We start from the raw sequence: 19577 nt of genomic DNA, 5'->3' as shown, positions 1-19577 counted from the left end.
TAAGTAAAGTTAGAAGTTCATTGTTTACACTATATAGGACATTCCAGTCTGTGATTATGTAAATATCACAGATAATAAAACTGGCTATTTTTGTAGTTCCAGTATTTTGACTATAAAACACTGTTTGTAATTGGGCTGCCTTATAACTAACTGAACTGTTTGTATATCTAGCAAGAGTTACCTCTGTAACGACATGTGTCTACTAGTGGTCAGTAGTATCATGCTAAAGTTACATAAACCCTGTTAACTGAGAGTGTCTTCTTGTATTTATAGAAACCCTGGTAACTGAGGGTGTCTACATGTATTTATAGAAACCGTGGTAACTGAGGGCGTCTACTAGTATTTATAGAAACCGTGGTAACTGAGGGTGTCTACATGTATTTATAGAAACCCTGGTAACTGAGGGTGTCTAATTGTATTTATAGAAACCCTGGTAACTGAGGGTGTCTAATTGTATTTATAGAAACCGTGGTAACTGAGGGTGTCTACATGTAGTTATAGATACCGTGGTAACTGAGGGTGTCTACATGTAGTTATAGATACTGTGGTAACTGAGGGTGTCTAATTGTATTTATAGAAACCCTGGTAACTGAGGGGGTCTACTTGTATTTATAGAAACCATGGTAACTGAGGGGGTCTACTTGTATTTATAGAAACCGTGGTAACTGAGGGTGTCTACATGTAGTTATAGATACCGTGGTAACCGAGGGTGTCTACAGGTAGTTATAGATACTGTGGTAACTGAGGGTGTCTATTTGAAGTTACATAAACCCTGTTAACTGAGAGTGTCTAATAGTATTTTTATATGTAGTATTTACAGGTGAAGATCTAATTTGTGTTGTCCAATGCTTCCTTCCCATGGCGGGTCTTGTCTTTCATGGAAACTGAGAAAGGGACTGGTCTGTGCTGACATGACTGTGTCCTTGGGCAAGACACTTTAACCTTATCGCTCTGAATGGCATGCGATGAGTCGCCCTGAATGGCATGCGATGAGTCTCTCATCTGTTGTTCAGTGAGGGAGTGACCAGCTACTACAAAGAGACCTTGCCACAGAATCACCCTCGCTGTTCATCAAGTGATAAATCAAGCAAACAAAGGAAGAAATCCATTACCATGTCAAAACACATTAAGTTTATTTAAAGCCGTTCTTTCCTGAGATAAAACTGTGTAGTCATCCAAACCTAATTTTATGACAGCTTAATTGGAAAACTGGTCACGATCAAGAAATAGAGATTGGGAATCAATGACAACCAATGATAAGATCTACGACTGACTTACAGAAATACAGATAGGAGTATACTGTACTGTAATGCAACAGACAGACAATTCTACTGACAAAACAGTATGGTAACTGACTAGAGTACCTATAGACAATTCTACTGACAAAACAGTATGGTAACTGACTAGAGTACCTACAGACAATTCTACTGACAGCCCAGTATGGTAACTGACTAGAGTACCTACAGACAATTCTACTGACAGCCCAGTATGGTAACTGACTAGAGTACCTACAGACAATTCTACTGACAGCCCAGTATGGTAACTGACTAGAGTACCTACAGACAATTCTACTGACAGCCCAGTATGGTAACTGACTAGAGTACCTACAGACAATTCTACTGACAGCCAAGTATGGTAACTGACTAGAGTACCTACAGACAATTCTACTGACAGATCAGTATGGTAACTGACTAGAGTACCTACAGACAATTCTACTGACAGCCCAGTATGGTAACTGACTAGAGTACCTACAGACAATTCTACTGACAGCCCAGTATGGTAACTGACTAGAGTACCTACAGACAATTCTACTGACAGATCAGTATAGAAACAGATTGGAGTATGGATGACAGCCCAGTATAGAAACAGATTGGAGTATGGATGACTGCCCAGTATAGAAACAGATTGGAGTATGGATGACTGCCCAGTATAGAAACAGATTGGAGTATGGATGACAGCCCAGTATAGAAACAGATTGGAGTATGGATGACAGCCCAGTATAGAAACAGATTGGAGTATGGATGACTGCCCAGTATAGAAACAAATTGGAGTATGGATGACTGCCCAGTATAGAAACAGATTGGAGTATGGATGACTGCCCAGTATAGAAACAGATTGGAGTATGGATGACTGCCCAGTATAGAAACAGATTGGAGTATGGATGACTGCCCAGTATAGAAACAGATTGGAGTATGGATGACAGCCCAGTATAGAAACAGATTGGAGTATGGATGACTGCCCAGTATAGAAACAGATTGGAGTATGGATGACAGCCCAGTACAGAAACAGATTGGAGTATGGATGACTGCCCAGTACAGAAACAGATTGGAGTATGGATGACTGCCCAGTATAGAAACAGATTGGAGTATGGATGACAGCCCAGTACAGAAACAGATTGGAGTATGGATGACTGCCCAGTATAGAAACAGATTGGAGTATGGATGACAGCCCAGTATAGAAACAGATTGGAGTATGGATGACAGCCCAGTATAGAAACAGATTGGAGTATGGATGACTGCCCAGTATAGAAACAGATTGGAGTATGGATGACAGCCCAGTATAGAAACAGATTGGAGTATGGATGACTGCCCAGTACAGAAACAGATTGGAGTATGGATGACAGCCCAGTATAGAAACAGATTGGAGTATGGATGACAGCCCAGTATAGAAACAGATTGGAGTATGGATGACAGCCCAGTATAGAAACAGATTGGAGTATGGATGACAGCCCAGTATAGAAACAGATTGGAGTATGGATGACAGCCCAGTATAGAAACAGATTGGAGTATGGATGACAGCCCAGTATAGAAACAGATTGGAGTATGGATGACAGCCCAGTATAGAAACAGATTGGAGTATGGATGACAGCCCAGTATAGAAACAGATTGGAGTATGGATGACAGCCCAGTATAGAAACAGATTGGAGTATGGATGACAGCCCAGTATAGAAACAGATTGGAGTATGGATGACAGTATAGAAACAGATTGGAGTATGGATGACAGCCCAGTATAGAAACAGATTGGAGTATGGATGACAGCCCAGTATAGAAACAGATTGGAGTATGGATGACTGCCCAGTACAGAAACAGATTGGAGTATGGATGACAGCCCAGTATAGAAACAGATTGGAGTATGGATGACAGCCCAGTATAGAAACAGATTGGAGTATGGATGACAGCCCAGTATAGAAACAGATTGGAGTATGGATGACAGATCAGTATAGAAACAGATTGGAGTATGGATGACAGCCCAGTATAGAAACAGATTGGAGTATGGATGACAGCCCAGTACAGAAACAGATTGGTGTATGGATGACAGCCCAGTATAGAAACAGATTGGAGTATGGATGACAGCCCAGTATAGAAACAGATTGGAGTATGGATGACAGCCCAGTATAGAAACAGATTGGAGTATGGATGACAGCCCAGTATAGAAACAGATTGGAGTATGGATGACTGCCCAGTATAGAAACAGATTGGAGTATGGATGACAGCCCAGTACAGAAACAGATTGGAAAGCTGTACACAGACCATCCTTTGTACAATTCAGCCTCTTTGATAACCTGCTTAAATGAGTTAGAGATAATTTTGTCACACTCTTTATAAACAAGAGATGAGAAGATGGCAGCCAGATTTTAAAATCCATACAATAGTGGTTGCTTGGAAGATTGGCCTGAGAAGCCTGTACCCTATTGACTGACCTGACTAATCCTCTATATTGAATATCTCTAGTTATGCTATTTATAACATCAGTGAACTATAATCACTGGTAAAGGTATATACTATAGAGTGACATAATAGAGAAATCAATTGATGACTCAATTTCTCCAAGAGTTGGACCAGATAAGATTTCCAGACTGACATTAATGTCGGAGATACTTATAGATAGCACATCACCAAAATGGCTGCTGATGATTGGAGTGTGATGCTGTCGTATTGATCTCAGTGTGAGAAGGACTGTAAGACAGCTGACGACATCTAACAACCCACCGCCTGATGTACGACATTCATTACAATAATAAGGATCAGTTTAAGACATTTTCCTTCCCTGAACCCAATCAATGAACTGGCGCCAGCACACTAAGGCATACCAGGGCAAGTTTTGTGCATTAATGCTAAATTTAGGAAAACTGATTACCTTAGTTCTATATATATTATCCATTCACCTGATGCTGTCCAGAATTTTTTGCTTCATGTACATGTTTCTTTAAAGTACACCAAACTCTTTTTATGATTGTAGAGTGTAAACTCAAACATATCATATTAAAATCTTGTGGTCAAAAACACGCGTTAGATACAGGAATTCTGGTTAAAGTAACCCCGCTAAATGAACCGTAAATACCAGTCAAAATGACCCTTCAAACTACAGGAAACTCCAGTCAAAGTGACCTACAAAGCATAGAGGAAATACCACAAGTCAAAGTGATCCACTAACTGTACAGGAAACAGCAGTCAATGTGACCTAAAAACTGTACAGGAAACAGCAGTCAATGTGACCTAAAAACTGTACAGGAAACAGCTGTCAATGTGACCTAAAAACTGTACAGGAAACAGCAGTCAATGTGACCTAAAAACTGTACAGGAAACAGCAGTCAATGTGACCTAAAAACTGTACAGGAAACAGCAGTCAATGTGACCTAAAAACTGTACAGAAAACAGCAGTCAATGTGACCTAAAAACTGTACAGGAAACAGCAGTCAATGTGACCTAAAAACTGTACAGGAAACAGCAGTCAATGTGACCTAAAAACTGTACAGGAAACAGCAGTCAATGTGACCTAAAAACTGTACAGGAGAGAACAGTGACCCAACTAATTGTACAGGAAACACAACGGGTCAAAGTGACCCACTAACTGTACAGGAAACAGCAGTCAATGTAACCCACTAACTGTACAGGAAACAGCAGTCAATGTGACCTAAAAACTGTACAGGAAACAGCAGTCAATGTGACCTAAAAACTGTACAGGAAACAGCAGTCAATGTGACCTAAAAACTGTACAGGAAACAGCAGTCAATGTGACCTAAAAACTGTACAGGAAACAGCAGTCAAAGTGACCCACTAACTGTACAGGAAACAGCAGTCAAAGTGACCCACTAACTGTACAGGAAACACAACGGGTCAAAGTGACCAACTAACTGTACAGGAAACAATGGTAAAAGATACCAACTAATTATACAAGAAATATTGGATGGTCACTATGTAATGTTACCTTGCTCTGCATCCTCTTGGTCTGCTGTGTCTATTTCAACTTCTCCCTGTTTACCATGCTCATCTGCTACACCAAACACGAACTCGTCTCCCTTTCGGTTGGCAGCCTTCTGCTCTGCAGACAAACTTGAGTTGTCAATTGTGTCCATATTTGCTACGTTTGCTGAGGTAGTATTAATCTCCCCTGGCTGTGTGCTGTCAGCACCACTAGAGGGCTCTGTTGAGTCCCTTTCTGTTGTCCGTATAGAAGCAGAAATTATTTCTTGGCGTTTAATCTCTTCACTCTCTTCAGGTAAATGAGAAGAAACTGCCTCCTTAGTAGCCTCTGGCTGACCTGTTCCTTCACCTTTTGTTTCCTTGACCTCTACACTTTGACCTTCAGGTATGCTTGGTTGTTCAGCAGAGTTCACAGTCATGGGCCTTGGAACTTGACGTCCTGATAAATAGGTATCTGTAAAATACATGAAACAATATGGTGAGTGTAACAACCAACAACAGTCATCAAATTCTGAATTTTCAGCCTTACCTAGTTGTAAGTGTTACCTGCTAGTCCAGCACCATGACAGATGGACTAGACTTCACATAAAGAATCACTGTAGTAATATGCTTTAGAGTCCCACTTTGTTTATGGATAACATCCAATGAAATCAATCTGTGTGTTTGCTTTGCGTGGCTGGAGAGTATTTATAGAGGAAGTCCTCCTTTGGTCTGTATTTCAATACTTAATCTTTATGTGTCTCAGTGTTTATGATACCAGATCTCTCCAAAAGTAGGTGGAATAGTGACTTAAATGGCCATATACAACACTAGCTTAATGTCACATCTTGTTCCAGTCTTCATTGATTTTCAGCCTCCCTTCCTTACATTTTCTTATTGTACACAATATTGCTTGTGATGTGCTGATATTAAACCCAGGGTTCTAGACTAAACCTGTCCACAGTGTCCAGATCACCCATTCCACCAAGGTAAACAACAGTGGAACCCAATGAAGGTCCTTCACCAAACTCAATAGTTACTTTATGTGACCAGGTTTTCTGTGCACACTTTTGTGCTGGGCCTCCTCAGACTGAAGGTTTAGCCTCTCAATGGTTGTAACACTACAATATTCTGTCACTGTAAAGTTCAATGAGATTCAGATTGATCTTATACGTTAAAGATAATGAACTTTACATCCTTAATGAAATCAATCAGGGACTGGTATTATCAAGTGATGACATACAGGTAAATTTATGTACATGTCGTTAGAGAGGGTGAATATGATGGCCCGTCTTTAAACCTACCTGGTGATAATCCAACAGTTATTGGTGGCTATAAAGATATCGAGGGCTATATAAGATTAAACCCAGCAGACAAATTGGCCATTCAAGACCTCTTGCAGGTCATTAACAAATCCAAGTTGCTTAAACATGCAATAAAAACCAAATTATATTCCAGGGGCCCTATGCTCCACCTTTTCCTTCTATATTGCTCCCTAACATTTGAAAACGAATTGATATTGAAATTTTGTACATCATTTTTGTTTGTATGGCAGAGAATATTTTGTTTAATTAAAACACCTGTACATATTGACAAACCTCCAAGATGTACCAGGTGTATGAGAGCTTTGTATTACACTACAATCGGATTCTCTAGGCGTGTCCACATTGGACTTATACTGAGCAGCATTGGTGTGCCACATGACAGATTGCACTCAAACACTACAACAGAGGAAAACTTTGAGGGCAGTTCATGAAGAGGAAATTTCTGGATTGAATATTATTTCAGAGAATTTTTAGATATTTCAATTAACCTATGACTTTGTAACAAGGTGAAGATCAGTGCTACTTCAGACAATTTATTAAGTAAAGGGCCAAGTGGCCTGTATTGTACATGTTTGATTTTTGTCACAATGATATACAGACAAGTATTATGATATGTATTTACAATTCAGTTGAAGGCTATGCAAACCTCAGTAAATCAACAGGGTAGAGCTGACATTGCTGGCATTTCTTAATTAGTTGTAACTATGCTTCATTTTAGCATTATTATGAAAATATGATTATAAATCATATATGAACAGTGCACCTATGAATACTTTGACATACACTTCTATCATATGGCAAGAACTTTCCTGTCCATTTATTCTGGAAAGAAAAACACAGAGAGTATTGACCAATGTGAAAGCTCCACTCTGTACATCCTAGAGCAGGGAGGGATAGTGTTTTACGTGCCAGACTTTATAAAGACAGCTAATACTCTGGGTCAATAAATCCAACACTGGAGAAGTCTGAAACACAGAAACCATTCTCATTGAAATCTTTAGAATTATCCTTAAACAGATTTACTTGTTCTCTTCAGTTCAAATATTTCTCAATTATAAAGAACAAATTTGCCTGCTTGGGTATAGCTAATGCCTCTATCAGCACTATTAATACTGTAAGTTTAGAGATCTGTTTGATGTACGACCACACTTGTGAGTTATCTTTAGACTGACTGGAATCCATACCATTGAGTGGAAGTGAGCTTTACACAGCCTGCCTGTGTCTAAAAGTAGAATATAATTGATTATGTGATGTGTATTAAGATAATTTGTCATTTATTGCAGATAGGATGATAAAAACAAGTTTTATCCAAACACATGAGGCAGCACTTGTGTGGTTTCATCAATTTCTATTTACTTTCCTCTCCATTTTAATAATTTTGATAATCAACTCGTCATGGCTTATAAATCATACAGCATTTTTGCTCTTACGTCTTGATTAATGCTATCAGATGAATGAATATGTTTCTGGTAATAAATCTTTCTGCATGGATCTCCCCAATCTCTACCACAGTGTATCACAGTACCTTACTCTTCATTTTGTATTGTGACTGTAAGGAAAGACAACTCTGGTAGAGATGAAATCTTCCCACACCTTTATCTACTTAGGACCACTTGTCTATAATGGATATTTCCCTTACCAGTGGTGTGACACTGATGTGATAAGGACAAGACAGTGGTGTGATAGTGGTGTGACAGTGATGTGACAAGGACAAGACAGTGGTGTGATAGTGGTGTGACAAGGGTGTAAGAGCGGTATGATTGTGATCTGACAGGGATGTGACAACAGTGTGATATGGATCTTACAGTGGTGAGATAGTGGTGTGACGGTGATGTGACACGGACATGATAGTGGTGTGATAGTGATGTGACAGTGATGTGACAGTGATGTAACAGTGGTGAGATAGTGGTGTGACGGTGATGTGACAAGGACAAGACAGTGGTGTGATAGTGGTGTGACAAGGGTGTAAGAGCGGTGTGATTGTGATCTGACAGGGATGTGACAACAGTGTGATATGGATCTTACAGTGGTGAGATAGTGGTGTGACGGTGATGTGACACGGACATGATAGTGGTGTGATAGTGATGTGACAGTGATGTGACAGTGATGTAACAGTGGTGAGATAGTGGTGTGACGGTGATGTGACAAGGACAAGACAGTGGTGTGATAGTGATGTGACAACAGTGTGATATGGATCTTACAGTGGTGAGATAGTGGTGTGACGGTGATGTGACACGGACATGATAGTGGTGTGATAGTGATGTGACAGTGATGTGACAGTGATGTAACAGTGGTGAGATAGTGGTGTAACGGTGATGTGACAAGGACAAGACAGTGGTGTGATAGTGATGTGACAACAGTGTGATATGGATCTTACAGTGGTAAGATAGTGGTGTGACGGTGACATCTAAATAACTTAACATCACATTATCAGTGTCGGTGACACTTTTATGTCAACCCTCTGTGCCTAACCCAATGAGCCTTGACCAGAGGTTTTTCTGTCAGTGATCAAACTGACACTTACTGTCAACCTTGTGATCCCAACAGATGATCCTCTCCTGTCAGGCTGACACTTTTCTGTCAACCTTGTGATCCTTGAACAGAGGGTGACACTTTTCTGTCAACCTTGTGATCCTTGAACAGAGGATGACACTTTTCTGTCAACCCTTGGAGCCTTGAACAGAGGATGACACTTTTCTGTCAACCCTTGGAGCCTTGACCAGAGGGTGACACTTTTCTGTCAACCCTTGGAGCCTTGAACAGAGGGTGACACTTTTCTGTCAACCTTGGAGCCTTGACCAGAGGGTGACACTTTTCTGTCAACCCTTGAGCCTTGAACAGAGGGTGACACTTTTCTGTCAACCTTGGAGCACTTTTCTGTCAACCCTTGGAGCCCTGACCAGAGGATGACACTTTTCTGTCAACCTTGTGATCCTTGAACAGAGGGTGACACTTTTCTGTCAACCTTGTGATCCTTGAACAGAGGGTGACACTTTTCTGTCAACCCTTGGAGCCCTGACCAGAGGGTGACACTTTTCTGTCAACCTTGTGATCCTTGAACAGAGGGTGACACTTTTCTGTCAACCTTGTGATCCTTGAACAGAGGATGACACTTTTCTGTCAACCTTGTGATCCTTGAACAGAGGGTGACACTTTTCTGTCAACCTTGTGATCCTTGAACAGAGGGTGACACTTTTCTGTCAACCTTGTGATCCTTGAACAGAGGGTGACACTTTTCTGTCAACCTTGTGATCCTTGAACAGAGGGTGACACTTTTCTGTCAACCTTGTGATCCTTGAACAGAGGGTGACACTTTTCTGTCAACCTTGTGATCCTTGAACAGAGGATGACACTTTTCTGTCAACCTTGTGATCCTTGAACAGAGGGTGACACTTTTCTGTCAACCCTTGGAGCCCTGACCAGAGGGTGACACTTTTCTGTCAACCTTGTGATCCTTGAACAGAGGGTGACACTTTTCTGTCAACCTTGTGATCCTTGAACAGAGGGTGACACTTTTCTGTCAACCTTGTGATCCTTTCTTCAACCCTTGAACAGAGGGTGACACTTTTCTGTCAACCTTGGAGCCTTTTCTGTCAACCTTGTGAGAGAGGGTGACACTTTTCTGTCAACCTTGTGATCCTTGAACAGAGGGTGACACTTTTCTGTCAACCTTGTGATCCTTGAACAGAGGATGACACTTTGACACTTTTCTGTCAACCTTGTGATCCTTGAACAGAGGGTGACACTTTTCTGTCAACCCTTGGAGCCTTGACCAGAGGGTGACACTTTTCTGTCAACCCTTGGAGCCTTGACCAGAGGGTGACACTTTTCTGTCAACCCTTGGAGCCCTGACCAGAGGGTGACACTTTTCTGTCAACCCTTGGAGCCATGACCAGAGGGTGACACTTTTCTGTCAACCCTTGGAGCCTTGAACAGAGGGTGACACTTTGCTGTCAACCCTTGGAGCCCTGACCAGAGGGTGACACTTTTCTGTCAACCTTGTGATCCTTGAACAGAGGGTGACACTTTTCTGTCAACCCTTGGAGCCTTGACCAGAGGGTGACACTTTTCTGTCAACCCTTGGAGCCATGACCAGAGGGTGACACTTTTCTGTCAACCCTTGGAGCCCTGACCAGAGGGTGACACTTTTCTGTCAACCCTTGGAGCCCTGACCAGAGGGTGAAACTTTTCTGTCAACCCTTGGAGCCCTGACCAGAGGGTGACACTTTTCTGTCAACCTTGTGATCCTTGAACAGAGGGTGACACTTTTCTGTCAACCTTGTGATCCTTGAACAGAGGGTGACACTTTTCTGTCAACCCTTGGAGCCCTGACCAGAGGATGACACTTTTCTGTCAACCTTGTGATCCTGACTTCAGGGTCACTTTTCTGAACCTTGTGAGGACACTGAAAACCCTTGTGATCCTGAACAGAGGGTGAACCCTTGTGATCCTTGAACAGAGGGTGACACTTTTCTGTCAACCTTGTGATCCTTGAACAGAGGGTGACACTTTTCTGTCAACCCTTGGAGCCCTGACCAGAGGGTGACACTTTTCTGTCAACCTTGTGATCAATAGTTAGAGGAGCAAGGAACAGAGGGTGACACTTTTCTACATCAACTGTAAAACCAATTTTAGAAAAGGGAAAAATAAGTTGTGATATTGTTTATGTGAAATCTAGATTTTTACCCAGCATTAACCTGGGGCTACATCATACACTATACAATACATGTAGTTATACTGTATGTTAATTTTTTGTGACATCGATCAGATCTATTTCTACGTACTGATATATCACCTGGTCACACTGACTCATGATTTAAAGCTGCATGTGTTAAGTATTATTATAATCAGATAGCCGACAGACAAAAACACAGCACTAGGAAATGTTTATAAGTCTGAAAGCCTTTGTCTTGATGGCTCTGTTTATTTTTGTTTCTTCTATTACCAAGCATTAGGTCAATTTTGATTGACAAGGGCAATCACTTGTGTTTACTTGGCTTTGGGCCCGACTGGTCAGTTCCCAAGTAAATCATAGCCTCAGTGACCTTGCTGACCAGAGAGTCTACACAGATTTTTCAGGTAGTCTTCCTGATTAATTTATCTAGTATAAGAACAGATCTACTCCAAGTATGTAGGCTGTTGAGCAGGAATTTATATATATCTATTTCTGATAGTATAGACTGATATCAACATTACAAGCAATGTACGTATGTCATACATATCATTATTAAGGTGTTGGACACAGAAACACAGCACTTGTTTATCACCAAGTGGAGGTTTCTAGTAGCAAGGATTCAAAGGTTTACAAAAATTACATTGACACCTGATAGATCATTGCTGAAACTCATGGAATTTGATTGGTCAGAACAGGAGTTCATGACAGCTGATTGGTCTAAACAGAATCATCTGTATACCTGTCAGCCAATGAAATGGTTCAACATATCGGTAGAGATCAGACACATTCATGTAAAATGAATTAAACATATGGTAAATTCCTGTTAGAGACAGGCTGATGACATTTTATTTCGTTTAGTTCTGTTGCTGAATATTTCAATGCTAAACATTAGAACAATGCAAAAATACAAAGTACCATGCACAAAATAAATTTCTGCATTGTATGACCCTGCAACTGAGCAGTTATCATGCATCAAGTGTTCCATAACATCACTGTTTTCAAGTTTACATTCCCTCATAGTGGACCACAATTTATCAAGTAGCATGCTTACATCTAACAATATCTACAGATCAAGGGTCATACAGAGTCTTTTCATAAATCTGAAACATCTATATAGATATATCATTCAGATTTCAAATATTATTCTGAGTATAAGAACTGATTGATTGATGTTAAATAAAATGTATGTACCATGGTCATTTTGTTGTAATATACTGAATTGTGTGACAAACCATGTTTATAGATCTTTATCCTGACTATTCTATTATTTTTAGTGCTGAGAATAACACTGATAATTTCAATATATCTACAATACTTAAAACAGACACAGCCATATACCAGTACACAAAAGTAGCACAGATTGGTAGCATGTCTCACTTGTGACGTCACCTGCTAAAACAAAAGATTGTTAGCCCCCACTGAAAACCCATTACCAGTACTGCCTGCTGAATGTTGTGGTATACCACAACAATGTGCACACTTCAAACTAAACAATTGTAACACCAATTATTAAAAGTAAACAAAAACCAGTTACTTCACAACAAAAACAACAAATATGTCACCAATAGTGAGGTTCACAGAACCACCACCTTGTGCAATGAGCCAGTAACAAATTGTCATGACAATTAAACCAGAAATTTTCCCCAGATTACAGTGTGCTCAATGTGCCACCAGTCACCCGTGTCAGGATATACCATATTGAGTAGTTGTCTCCCCTAGTTCTGCAGCAGGGATTGCTCTGGGACTGGAGGTAAGACTCGGCACTGATCGCAACTGCTGTAGACTCAGGCATAACTCTTGAAAATAAAGTCACTTTACAAAATATAATTAACATGTAGACTATGTGTATGTGTTCTATTCTAAAATTCATCTATGTAATACATACAGAATATATCATCAAAACAGCTTTGAATAACCATTTTTTGATGAAAGCTAAAAACAGTCAGTGCAAAGACCATTTTACAATATTAAACATTAATTTGCATGATGAAGCCAACATAAAGATAGACATTGTAGGTGATATAAAACATCAGACCAGAGTCAACACCAGACCAATTTCAGATTGAAACACCAGTGTAAGGTTACACCACCAGACCAGTGTAAGGTTACACCACCAGACCAGTGTAAGGTAACACCACCAGACCAGTGTAACATTACATCACCAGACCAGTGTAAGGTTACATCACCAGACCAGTGTAACATTACACCACATGACCAGTGTAAGGTTACATCACCAGACCAGTGTAACATTACACCACCAGACCAGTGTAAGGTTACACCACCAGACCAGTGTAAGGTTACACCACCAGACCAGTGTAAGGTTACACCACAAGACTAGCGTAAGGTTACACCATCAGGCCAGTGTAACATTACACCACCAGACCAGTGTAACATTACACCCCACGACCATTGTGAGGTTACACAACATGACCAGTGTAAGGTTACACAACGTGACCAGTGTAAGGTTACACCATCAGACCAGTGTAAGGTTACACAACGTGACCAGTGTAAGGTTACACAACGTGACCAGTGTAAGGTTACACCACATGACCAGTGTAAGGTTACACCATCAGACCAGTGTAAGGTTACACAACATGACCAGTGTAAGGTTACACAACATGACCAGTGTAAGGTTACACCACCAGACCAGTGTAAGGTTACACCACATGACCAGTGTAAGGTTACACCATCAGACCAGTGTAACATTACACCATCAGACCTGTGTGACATTACACCACCAGACCAGTGTAAGGTTACACCACCAGACCAGTGTAACATTACACCACCAGACCAGTGTAAGGTAACACCACCAGACCAGTGTAACATTACACCACCAGACCAGTGTAATATTACACCACACGACCAGTGTAAGGTTACAACACCAGACCAGTGTAAGGTTACATCACCAGACCAGTGTAACATTACACCACACGACCAGTGTAAGGTTACACCACCAGACCAGTGTAACATTACACCACCAGACCAGTGTAAGGTAACACCACCAGACCAGTGTAACATTACACTACCAGACCAGTGTAAAGTTACACCATCAGACCAGTGTAAGATTACACCACCAGACCAGTGTAAAGTTACACCATCAGACCAGTGTAGGGTTACACCACCAGACCAGTGTAGGGTTACACCACTAGACCAGTGTAAGGTTACACCATCAGACCAGTGTAAGGTTACACCATCAGACCAGTGTAAGGTTACACCATCAGACCAGTGTAAGACTATAGATATATGAGATACCATGTCTACTCAGCACCAGACACAGACACGGATACAGGTGACCATCAATAAGCACTAAACACCTAATCAACAGCCATAAGTGATCACATCCTAATCAATTATTAACAACAGTTTCAAGCTGCTAATCAGGTTTAGCATGTAATCTCTATTACCAGGTAGAATGAAGTCAATGAAACATAAGGGCAGACCAATTTAGTTAAGTATCTTACTTTTTGTGCTGTGAATTGCTAATTTTGGAGAAGAAAAAGTGAAGTAATATGGAGTATGGCAATGCTTAGAAGAGTGACCTAGATAAATGTATTGATTGCAAGCTTCTTCTGGAGAAAACATAAGTAGTGGGGTCCACGGTGATGTAATCGTTCACAAGCTGTGCTACTTAATATGGAATACTGAAACAAATCACTGCTGTTACAGACTGGTATTTGTAATTCTTCAACATACTCATTCATTTTATTGGTTCCATACATGACAAATACCTAAAAATTAAAAAAAATTAGTATACATTGCTGACACTCCATACATAGTGTGTGTATACACTCCATACATAGTGTGTGTATACACTCCGTACATAGTGTGTGTATACACTCCATACACAGTTTGTGTATACACTCCATACATAGTGTGTGTATACACTCCATACATAGTGTGCGTATACACTCCATACATATTTTGTGTATACACTCCATACATAGTGTGCGCATACACTCCATACATAGTGTGCGTATAAACTCCATACATAGTGTGCGTATACACTCCATACATAGTGTGCATATACACTCCATACATAGTTTGTGTATACACTCCATACATAGTGTGTGTATACACTCCATACATAGTGTGCGTATACACTCCATACATAGTGTGCGTATACACTCCATACATAGTGTGCGTATACACTCCGTACATAGTGTGCGTATACACTCTGTACATAGTGTGCGAATACACTCCATACATATTTTGTGTATACACTCCATACATAGTGTACGCATACACTCCATACATAGTGTGCGTATAAACTCCATACATAGTTTGCGTATACACTCCATACATAGTGTGCGTATACACTCCATACATAGTGTGCGTATACACTCCATACATAGTTTGTGTATACACTCCATACATAGTTTGTGTATACACTCCATACATAGTGTGCGTATACACTCCATACATAGTGTGCGTATACACTCCATACATAGTGTGCGTATACACTCCGTACATAGTGTGCGTATACACTCCATACATAGTGTGCGTATACACTCCATACATAGTGTGCGTATACACTCCATACATAGTTTGTGTATACACTCCATACATAGTTTGTGTATACACTCCATACATAGTGTGCGTATACACTCCATACATAGTGTGCGTATACACTCCATACATAGTGTGCGTATATACTCCGTACATAGTGTGCGTATACACTCTGTACATAGTGTGCGAATACACTCCATACATAGTGTGCATATACACTCTGTACATAGTGTGCAAATACACTCCATACATACTGTGCGTATACACTCCGTAATTAGTGTGCGTATACACTCCGTACATAGTGTGCATATACACTCCGTACATAGTGTGTGTATACACTCCATACATAGTGTGTATACACTCCATACGTAGTGTGTATACACTCCATACATAGTGTGTGTATACACTCCATACATAGTGTGTGTATACACTCCATACACAGTTTGTGTATACACTCCATACATAGTGTGTATACACTCCATACATAGTGTGTATACACTCCATACATAGTGTGTATACACTCCATACATAGTGTGTGTATACACTCCATACATAGTTTGTGTATACACTCAATACATAGTGTGTGTATACACTCCATACATAGTTTGTGTATACACTCCATACATAGTGTGTGTATACACTCCGTACATAGTGTGTGTATACACTCCATACATAGTGTGTGTATACACTCCATACATAGTGTGTGTATACACTCCATACATAGTGTGTGTATACACTCCGTACATAGTGTGTGTATACACTCATACACAGTTTGTGTATACACTCCATACATAGTGTGTATACACTCCATACATAGTGTGTGTATACACTCCATACATAGTGTGTGTATACACTCCATACATAGTGTGTGTATACACTCCATACATAGTGTGTATACACCCCATACATAGTGTGTGTATACGCTCCATACATAGTGTGTGTATACACTCCATACATAGTGTGTGTATACACTCCATACATAGTGTGTGTATACACTCCGTACATAGTGTGTGTATACACTCATACACAGTTTGTGTATACACTCCATACATAGTGTGTATACACTCCATACATAGTGTGTCTATACACTCCATACATAGTGTGTGTATACACTCCATACATAGTGTGTGTATACACTCCATACATAGTGTGTATACACCCCATACATAGTGTGTGTATACACTCCGTACATAGTGTGTGTATACACTCCATACATAGTGTGTGTATACACTCCATACATAGTGTGTGTATACACTCCATACATAGTTTGTGTATACACTCCATACATAGTGTGTATACACTCCATACATAGTGTGTGTATACACTCCATACATAGTGTGTGTATACACTCCATACATAGTGTGTGTATACACTCCATACATAGTGTGTATACACCCCATACATAGTGTGTGTATACACTCCGTACATAGTGTGTGTATACACTCCATACATAGCGTGTGTATACACTCCATACATAGTGTGTGTATACACTCCATACATAGTGTGTGTATACACTCGTGTGTATACACTCCGTACATAGTGTGTGTATACACTCCATACATAGTGTGTGTATACACTCCATACATAGTGTGTGTATACACTCCATACATAGTGTGTGTATACACTCCGTACATAGTGTGTGTATACACTCATACACAGTTTGTGTATACACTCCATACATAGTGTGTATACACTCCATACATAGTGTGTGTATACACTCCATACATAGTGTGTGTATACACTCCATACATAGTGTGTGTATACACTCCATACATAGTGTGTATACACCCCATACATAGTGTGTGTATACACTCCGTACATAGTGTGTGTATACACTCCATACATAGTGTGTGTATACACTCCATACATAGTGTGTGTATACACTCCATACATAGTGTGTGTATACACTCGTGTGTATACACTCCGTACATAGTGTGTGTATAACTCCATACATAGTGTGTGTATACACTCCATACATAGTGTGTGTATACACTCCATACATAGTGTGTGTATACACTCCATACATAGTGTGTATACACTCCATACATAGTGTGTATACACTCCATACATAGTGTGTGTATACACCCCATACATAGTGTGTATACACTCCATACATAGTGTGTATACACTCCATACATAGTGTGTGTATACACTCCATACATAGTGTGTGTATACATTCCATACCTGGTTGATGTTTACCCTCCATACATGGTTTATGCATATAAAGTTGATAAATAAAATTGAAATTTTCTTTAAAAATAATAAAAGAAGCTGAGTTAGAAATGGATAGAAGCAAAATTTCAACTTGAATAAGGCAGCAGAAATTCTATAGAATCTGAATCTGAATCTACAAGACTCCTATCCATAAACTAATGTAGTTTACTGGTGGAAAGATAACTACCCTATAGAAATACACACACCATTCTCAAACCAGGGCTCTAGGTCTGAAAGACAAGTGATTGGCTTTAATTCCATCTAGCTTAGGAGGAGCTGCCTGCTCTGTGGTACAGGGACCACATGGCTACCATGTGGCTACAACCTCTACACAAACTGCAGCCCCAAATTATATCAACGAAGTCTTAATAATCAATTGTTTGTGTTCATTTTGAAAATTCAGATCAGTAATGAGAAACCAGCAATACATTCAAAACAGATATATCTGTTTGTCTGGCAAGTATAAGCTACATCAACATACAGATTGATTCTTCTGCTCATTATGGCGAGTTATATATATTAAAAGTTACTGGAATAAAATCATTACAGTACACATACACTGTTAAACATAGTGTATATCATGAAAACACGGAAGAATTCAGTATGGATGGTAGAACCCAGGCAGTCAGGCCTGTCTCTGATAGCTTCATTACCACAATAGTGATGCTATCTTATAATGGGGAACAGTGATAAAATAGCAATGCACAACAACATGCTACATACCATCTCTTCATGGTCAGTGTACATACCTGTTTGTAAGCCATCAAGAGAAGAGCCTCGAATCCGAAACTAATTCCAGAAAAATTTAATCAGCATTACTATTCGTAACCTGACAATGAAGTGGTGTTTTGTCACTGGCTGTTTGTTGTGCTACTGGTGAGAGCAAAACGTATCAGTGTGGTAATTAATTGTTGTGTGGTGGACAGCCTCCAGCTCTATAATCCAAGTGTGACGCAACGTTTCTTTCTACAGGGCCACAAGCAGCACATCAAAGCTTCTCGTCCAAGCAGATTACATCAGTTTAAAGCAGTCTACTATTGTTCCTCAATATTTTAACTTAACTATGTTATTCTGACATTTCACCATTCATCAAATAGCTGTGATAATATCAATAATACTAAAAATCTTCATCATCTAATATAATAACTGCCTGTTAACTAGGCAATGCTTTAAACCTTCATCATCTGATATAATAACTGCCTATTAACTAGGCAATGCTTTAAACCTTCATCATCTAATATAATAACTGCCTATTAACTAGGCAATGCTTTAAACCTTCATCATCTAATATAATAACTGCCTATTAACTAGGCAATGCTTTAAACCTTCATCATCTGATATAATAACTGCCTATTAACTAGGCAATGCTTTAAACCTTCATCATCTGATATAATAACTGCCTATTAACTAGGCAATGCGTTAAACCTTCATCATCTGATATAATAACTGCCTATTAACTAGGCAATGCTTTAAACCTTCATCATCTGATATAATAACTGCCTATTAACAAGGCAATGCTTTAAACCTTCATCATCTGATATAATAAATGCTTTAAACCTTCATCATCTAATATAATACCTGCCTATTAACTAGGCAATGCTTTAAACCTTCATCATCTGATATAATAACTGCCTATTAACTAGGCAATGCTTTAAACCTTTATCATCTGATATT

The 19577-nt window shown here is 39.8% G+C and overlaps 1 protein-coding gene across 1 annotated transcript in view; it reads right to left on the bottom strand.

Annotated features, from left to right (window-relative positions):
* Positions 1-19577, bottom strand: part of LOC132562237 (uncharacterized) — a 101390-nt gene that overhangs the window by 25962 nt on the left and 55851 nt on the right. Inside the window, exon 11 of the mRNA XM_060226972.1 lies at positions 5209-5658. Coding sequence (XP_060082955.1) covers positions 5209-5658 — 450 coding nt within the window. The remainder of the gene's footprint in view (positions 1-5208; positions 5659-19577) is intronic.

This window comes from Ylistrum balloti, unplaced genomic scaffold, assembly GCF_031769215.1.
Source record: "Ylistrum balloti isolate Yb309-2 unplaced genomic scaffold, AGI_CSIRO_Ybal_v1 Utg371384, whole genome shotgun sequence".
In the NCBI taxonomy this organism is placed as follows: domain Eukaryota; kingdom Metazoa; phylum Mollusca; class Bivalvia; order Pectinida; family Pectinidae; genus Ylistrum; species Ylistrum balloti.
Note: the sequence above shows the minus strand (reverse complement) of the source record. Positions and strands in the feature narration are given on the sequence as shown.